The sequence below is a fragment of the Drosophila innubila genome (genome assembly GCF_004354385.1).
Source record: "Drosophila innubila isolate TH190305 chromosome 2L unlocalized genomic scaffold, UK_Dinn_1.0 4_B_2L, whole genome shotgun sequence".
In the NCBI taxonomy this organism is placed as follows: Eukaryota; Metazoa; Arthropoda; class Insecta; order Diptera; family Drosophilidae; genus Drosophila; species Drosophila innubila.
In genome coordinates, this window is record NW_022995372.1 from 24,090,077 (window position 1) to 24,097,214 (window position 7,138).

The 7,138-nt window shown below is 39.1% G+C and overlaps 1 protein-coding gene and 1 long non-coding RNA gene across 2 annotated transcripts; both read left to right on the forward strand.

The window, feature by feature from the left end:
• Nucleotides 1-455: 455 nt before the first annotated feature.
• Nucleotides 456-1,524, forward strand: LOC117781355. Its single transcript, XR_004617159.1, has 2 exons — nt 456-719; nt 772-1,524. It is a non-coding gene; the product is annotated as an uncharacterized LOC117781355 (long non-coding RNA).
• Nucleotides 1,525-4,777: 3,253 nt separating this feature from the next.
• LOC117781165 lies at nt 4,778-5,070 on the forward strand. Its single transcript, XM_034617905.1, has 2 exons — nt 4,778-4,847; nt 4,908-5,070. The coding sequence occupies exon 2, from the start codon at nt 4,913-4,915 to the stop codon at nt 5,051-5,053; it is 141 nt and encodes a 46-aa protein (XP_034473796.1). The 5' UTR covers nt 4,778-4,847; nt 4,908-4,912; the 3' UTR covers nt 5,054-5,070.
• Nucleotides 5,071-7,138: the final 2,068 nt, after the last annotated feature.

Consider the following 7,138-nt stretch of genomic DNA (forward strand, 5'->3'; position numbering starts at 1 on the left):
TGGCATCAAATCTTATCTGGGCGATGACAATAATATACGTAAGATCAACTGCAATCCAGTTGACTGGCTTCAGGAGAAGTGCATCGCACGTGGATGGCCGCTGCCGTCCTATGAAACGATGACAGAGGAGGAAGAACAACAGGAAGAGCTATTTAAGATTGCCTGTAACATTTTAATCTATCGCGAGATGGGAAAGGGAACAACTAAGAAGATTGCCAAGCTTAGGGCCGCCCACAGGATGTTAATACGGCTGCAAGAGGTGCCCATTAATGTTGTTGAACGCATTGGTATCTATGGATGGATTACTGATTTCTGAAGATTTGTGTGTGTTTTCTTGAAGATGACTTAGTAAGCTACAGTAAAAAATCATATTGTAATTAAAAATTCAATGTTCAATTCTACAAATGTCCAAATTGCAGTTTATTTTAATGTTCAGACGAGTCATCTTTGTGATACTGGCGTATTTGAGTGATATTCTATTTCTACCTTTAGATACTTTTGTGTTGGCGTCAACTATCATTTTGCTGAAAATAATCCAAAAGTTTTTCATCTTTCTCATTGGGCTACATTGTGAGACGGGGGATATATTCAGAGAAGCAGCGCAACTTTTGAAATATTATTGGAATGCTGTCATTCAATTGCTTGTCTTCTTCTTTGATTATTTTTTCGTTTCATTGCAATGCGAACATGCCTGTGTTTAATTTGGATAGTAAAGAGACGTAAGTATTGAAGACATTAAAATGTATTATACTTTTTAAAGATATTTTACAGTAAAATCAAACAGGAAGCTTTCGTCGGAGAATTACTAGTATTGTATTTCGTAATAAGGGGTTTGAAATCTCCTTATCGGTAGCATTAGCACAATATGGCATCAACTACATTTAAATGCATATTAAGAGCCACTGGCAACTCATAGTCATAGTTAGTTCCCCTCACAGCATCAATTTCCACAAAATTGCACCACTAAATTACCATAACGGGGCAGACACCTTTGCCACTTGCTACCAAAAATGAAGAAGACGAGCGCAAAACTAACGGAAACATATTACGGCAACTTAAGAAACCAAACGAAAGGACAAACAGGACGAGCATAAGACAGGGACAAGTCGAGACAAATGCCGAACTGAAATACACCGAAAAAAACACGGAATACAAGGTGGAATTATATTCGAGTGTGCTCGACAACGTGAATACCCTAGCACATATTTTTATTACGTTGTAGCTTCTGTGATTCTTTTTCCTTCACGTCTACAAATTGTTTTTAAAATAACTTTCGAGTTTATTATCCGATCTTTATGACATTTTGAGGACCAACAAATTTCTTTTGTTATATTATGTCAAAACTTAAAGGGCACTACCTACAAAATTGCTCCCGTCATAGTTGTTAAAATTAACTGGAACTGGATATGGTATAAAAAGGCACTTATTATAATTTTGGTGTGTCTAGCTCGCTTAATTTTTGATATCGATCTCAATTATATTGGCTGTCAACACTGATCAAGATAATATATACTTTATAAAGTCGTTACATACTTTTTCTATTCGTTACATTCCCTTGTACGAAGCTATAATACCCATTTCTTGCACAAGGACGCAGGTCATTTAAAATGAACCCAAAACAAAGAAAAAGCGCGAAAAACGCAAACATCAGCAATGCGGCAATGGAGTTACCTGTCCTGAACCCCATCTCAGAACCTGGACAGGGCTGGATAGGGGAAGGAAAGGGACTGGAAGTTCGCTTGTCCCACAGGACTTGTAAATAGCAACACGCAAACAAGTTAAAAAGTTCTGTTCTGTTGTTCTTCGGCGTTTCTTTATGCTTCGCCTGGCTCGGGCCCAACATAATCGTTTCTCATTTCAAATGGTGTGGATGAGGGAGGGGATTCCCCGTTTTGCCAGCCCCTTTTCCCGTGGTGCCGCTCACCTTTTGTTACTGGCCCGCAATTTAGTTTTGAGCGTAATTTCTTTTAATAGCGCCAGTCGACAGATAAAATTCACCACACACCCAACCTGACACTGACACTGACACTGATGTCTTCTGCATCTTCCATAGATGTCTCGCGCCCAGTTAGAGTCGTGGGCGGAGAGGGATGCTGAGGTCAAGGAGTGAGCGGGCGTGTCGCTGGCGGATATCGCAAGTAAATTGCTTAATTTTGGCCATGTCTCAGCCCCGGGAAACCAAGTCTTCCTCTAACTTTCTCTTTTTGTCTTTTAGGCCCTGCCACTTGTTTTGTTTTATTGGGCCTTAGGGTTGGAGAGCAATTGGGGTTGGGGATAACTGAGTTCTTCCGCTTGCGGTTGACGTTTTCGGGCATGACGATTTCATTTGCATTTTATGATAATTGAACTTCATAAATATGTCAGGACAGCATCTTAAAAGTGCCAACGGTAAGTACACACACCATTTGTTGCCAGAGATAAATGCCAGGAGATTCAGGACGGGGAATCCAAAGATCTTCGGCATTGTTACGGCGCTACGTTGGCGGCATGTGCTTCATAATTATTTTGAAGTGTCCTCATTAATTTGAAATACTTATGGGCCAAGCATGGGCCGGACCATAAACTGCTAAACACAACTGGATTAAGGTTACATTTTAAATATGCTAAATATATTGTATCGTATCGTCTCGCCTCGTCTCGTGCCGAATGCATGAGGCGAATTGGATGGGTATTATGAGGATGACAACGTCCCAAAACATTAGTGTTCTTAAGTTTATGGTGAAATGTAATGCGAGGCTCTAAACTTGATATTTTTTATTTAAAATACGCTGCTTACTAAAGTACAATTACTTTAAGCAACAAAAGGAGTGTCCTTCTCTGCTGGGAGACTCCTTTCACTCTGACTTTCCTACTATATTTTAATTTTATTGACCTCCATGTTTACTTTTTTATGCAGCTTACACTTTTCGAAAGTTTTAAGACAAAAAGAAGACATTTTCATAATTATTCTTAACTCTCAATAATTTATTATGCGTCCCACATGTTCAATTTAGTAATTTTTTACTTACTATTAATAGTTTTTGACTAATTTTATACTACATTATTAATTTATTTTATTTTACTAAAATTCAACAGTCAATTGATCTTGTTTCCTTTTCCCTATGTTCACTTAAGACCTCTTTCTATATTATGCTATCACAATCTACTAGGCTAGAAAACAATAACAGCAACAATTTTTAAAAATTTTTTTTACAAGTACCTACTATCAATCATAATTTGTCCTCCATGTTCACTTCAAGCATGTTTTTCCTCCTGCTGCATTGGTTTTTGGCTCTCGTTTCGCTCTGGCTACCATATTTTATACTTTTCAACCATTTATTGTTTAATTCGTTCATTATCTGTAATCCATGCTCACTTTAAGCTGATGGAATTTTAAGCTTAATAACTTGCAGCTAGTATATTACGAAATTTTAATTTGTATATTTACACTCAACTGTCAACGATTTTAATGTGTTCTCCATGTTCACTTTAAGCTAGTTGCATTTATCACATTCTTTTATTTGCATAATAAACAAGTATCATTAGCTATTGACTCAAATTACTCTCAATATGTTTATTAACCGGTAAACTGGAACAATGTTCACTTTAAGTCTTTTGTATTAACATCTCAATCACTTAAATCTGATATTTTATGATCTACCCATAAAAGGCAGCGCTATAATGGGAAGGGTGCAATCCTTCAGCTTGTCAAGCTAAAACCATTTAACACCTCATTAGAATCAGGACTCGGGACTCGGGACTCATCTACATGCCAGGACAACATAAACAGCGAAACCAACAACGAAGAATAACAACTACAACTATTTGGTGGCGCCATGAATAAAGTCAGGCATAAACAGGATATATGGCCGCAAATCCCAGCGCCTTGCAGCGGCAATGAATATTAATGAGATGTCATCAGTCTTTCGTCAAATTAAAACGCACAAGCTAGAAAGCAAGAGGCAGAGAGAGAGAGAGAGAGAGAGAGAGAGAGAGAGAGAGAGTGTGGGTCTGTTGTTGTGCACATCCTGCGGTAACTTTTCTAATTGTTACCAACACAACACGAATAAATCAGCCGGAAAACAGACTGACACTTAATGTGGATAGGGTGCGTCGACTTCTTAGACTTAAGTCTCCCTCCCCGTCTCCATCTCCTGACCGTGAGGAATTTTGGCAATTTGTTTAGCTGTAGTTGTGTATTCCATCAGAGTTGGGAGGGATAGAAGGGTTGAGCAACCTGTACAGTCTTCAGACCTCAACCCTTTCACAGGGAAAATCACCTTCAATGTCAGCATCAGTTGCTCCTTCATCGTCACACGTCAGCGCACTATCATCACGCTTGTTTACACGCATAATTATGTGTGCCGGATTCCGGGAATTCCGCCGGAGGTGGCGACACCACCGCAACGTCACTCGCCTTCTCTTTCCAAGTCAACAGTCAACAAAAGTGGCATCACTTGAGTCTTTATCCTTGCGGCTGAGTTTCCTTTGCTTTCAGGATTTAATGCCTCGTGACAGATTTGTCGCTGGGAAGCCCCAAGATGACGGGACCGTGTCAGAGTTTCGATGCTGATAATATTATAATATGTTAATGAGGTTTGTTTATTTGATTTATATTTCCCTTGTCAGCCCAATAGGTCGAAGTCCTGATCTTCCTTGTGATTTTTCCCATATTTAAATTACCGTCAATTGGAAGTTAATCGCTTGCTTTTAAACTGTATATGATTATCCATCAAATGTGAATGCCCTTGGATTTTCTGTCAAATCTCGGAGCTCTAACAAATTGTTGTTTAGTTTATTTGAAAATCAAATCGAATAGAGTAATTGCCTTAAGCTTTTTTTCCAACAAAAGAAATCGAATTCAATAGGTAAGCATTTTCATTTATTATTCATAACATATTCGTAAATTATTCAAGTTATTTTTACAGTTACCATGATACGCCTTAAGCAAATCGCCTCGGACCAAATTGAGGAGCGTGCCAAGGATGAAGTTCGGGCCAGTTTGATAATATTCGCTGTTCTCTGTGCAACCATACGACTCACTCCAATTTTGTTACGTAAACTCACCTCATAGAAGGGGTAATTATTATAGAGTTCATCTAGCGGTAGAAAATTCTAAAATTGAAATATTAAAGCCCGAAAATTTTGAATCTTAAGAAATATTAAGATTTATTTATATTCTTCAATAATTTAATTTATTAATAGTAAAAATAGAAGACACAGATAATAAAATGCAAATGAAAAGCTGAAAATTTGAAGAATAAAATTACTTAATATTAAAATTACTTCGTAAAGTCAGATAATCTGTGCAACTCTTCATATGCCATATTACGTATACGCAATGTGCACTTGGTAGCACACATTTTGGCGCAGTTGTGCCCGCTTCTGATGCTGCTATGACCCTAACCCCTAATGCTGCCTTTTTGAGTGGCCCTATAGCCCCATTAGTCGTTGCTGATTCTGGCGCACATTATTTCTGGCACGGCACGTGTTTGAACCGCAAACAGATGAATTTCTGCAGCGGAGAAGCGACGACGACAACGACGACGACGAATTATGAGCCACTCAGCGCACTTGTGCCGCATTCCACAAAAGGAGCGAATAGAAGTGGAGATGGAAAAGTGAAAAAGGAGGTAGCGGAAAGGAGCTGCTATGTTGTTAGGGTCCTAGGCCAAGAAGGCTGCTCGCAACACGACTGCAATTCGTCCTCGGGGTCTTTTTTGTGTTAATAATAAATAAACGTGGCACGATGCTGAGGATGCTGGGTGGCAAGAGGGAGGCAATGCTGTGCTTGTGTTTTGGACACCGGAGCGCATTTTAATGGACGAATGCAACGCTAACGGCACACCTTATGCCGCTCCAGCAACAACATCAACTCCAACTCCAACTACAGTTCCAGCTGCATGTGTGACACCTTCCACACTCCACTCCCTACCCTCACCCCTCTCTCTCTCACTCTTTGTCTATCTCATTCTCTCTCGCTTTCGCTCTCATGCCCCTTTGCCACGCTTGAAATACGGGCATTTGCTCGTCCATCTTTTGATTTAGCACCGACATAAAAATGATTTATCAGTGACATTAAAATAATGCACACTGTGGCGCATTTTATGTGCGAATGGATTTTCGCGCCTTTTTGTTTTCATTCTTCTCTTCCCCCCACTGTACCCCTTTCTCTTTTCTCCTCTCTCTCTCTGCTGCTGCACATTGCATTTGAGCCTAGTACGACCTAAAGCCAAAACCCTCAGCGTTTTCCCCCTTTTCCGACCTTTTCTCTATCCGCAAACAGCTGTCCGTCCGTCCGTCTGTCCGGCTGTACGTCTGTCGCGTCAGTCTTTGCATGCAACCGTCAGCCGAATGTTTTACGGCCGAGGTGTTTGTGACTGCCACACACACACACATTTCTCTATATGAGCATGGAGAATCTGCACCTATCCGAGCATTCCTCTTAGCTGGAGCATCATAAATGTAAACTTTTATGCGATTATCGCGCTCTCTTTCTCGCTGCGATGCTTGGCACATTTGCAATGAAGTCATTCACTGAGAGAAACTTTTCTGATTTTTCATCTGAATCAAAAACACCTCAATTCAAATTGGTTTGCATCAAAACTTTTGATGCTGATGTCCTCCTCCTTCAAACTATATTTCTCCAGTTGAAATCTGCCTACTCTCCCTTTCTATATTTTCCTTCGTCAACATTATTTAAAATGTTCTACACAAGGTACCTATTGCATGAATTTGAACGCAAAATAATTTTAGAGGCCAAGACATGATGAATATTACATTTTGCATTAAAATTGGATATGTTTTGACATAGCTATGACGGTTTGCAGTTCATCAGACTTGGGATCTAGTAATTTTACATGTCAACAACTTTGTGCAATTTAGCATAATTTTTTACAAAAATACGAAACGTCTTAGAATAAAATTGTAAGCTTTGTTTTATACAAATAAGCTGATTAAAAGTTGAAACTTGAGAATTAAAATTTTCGAAAATCACAAGGAGGGACCCGCACCATCAAAATCGAATCCAGGCGAAATCCGGCAAAAAAAATTGTATTTTAAATCAAATTGGATGCAAAATAGTTTTAGAAGTTAATCTATGATCAAAATAATATTCTGCCTGAGAATCGATTCAGTTTTGACAAAGTTATTAATGTTT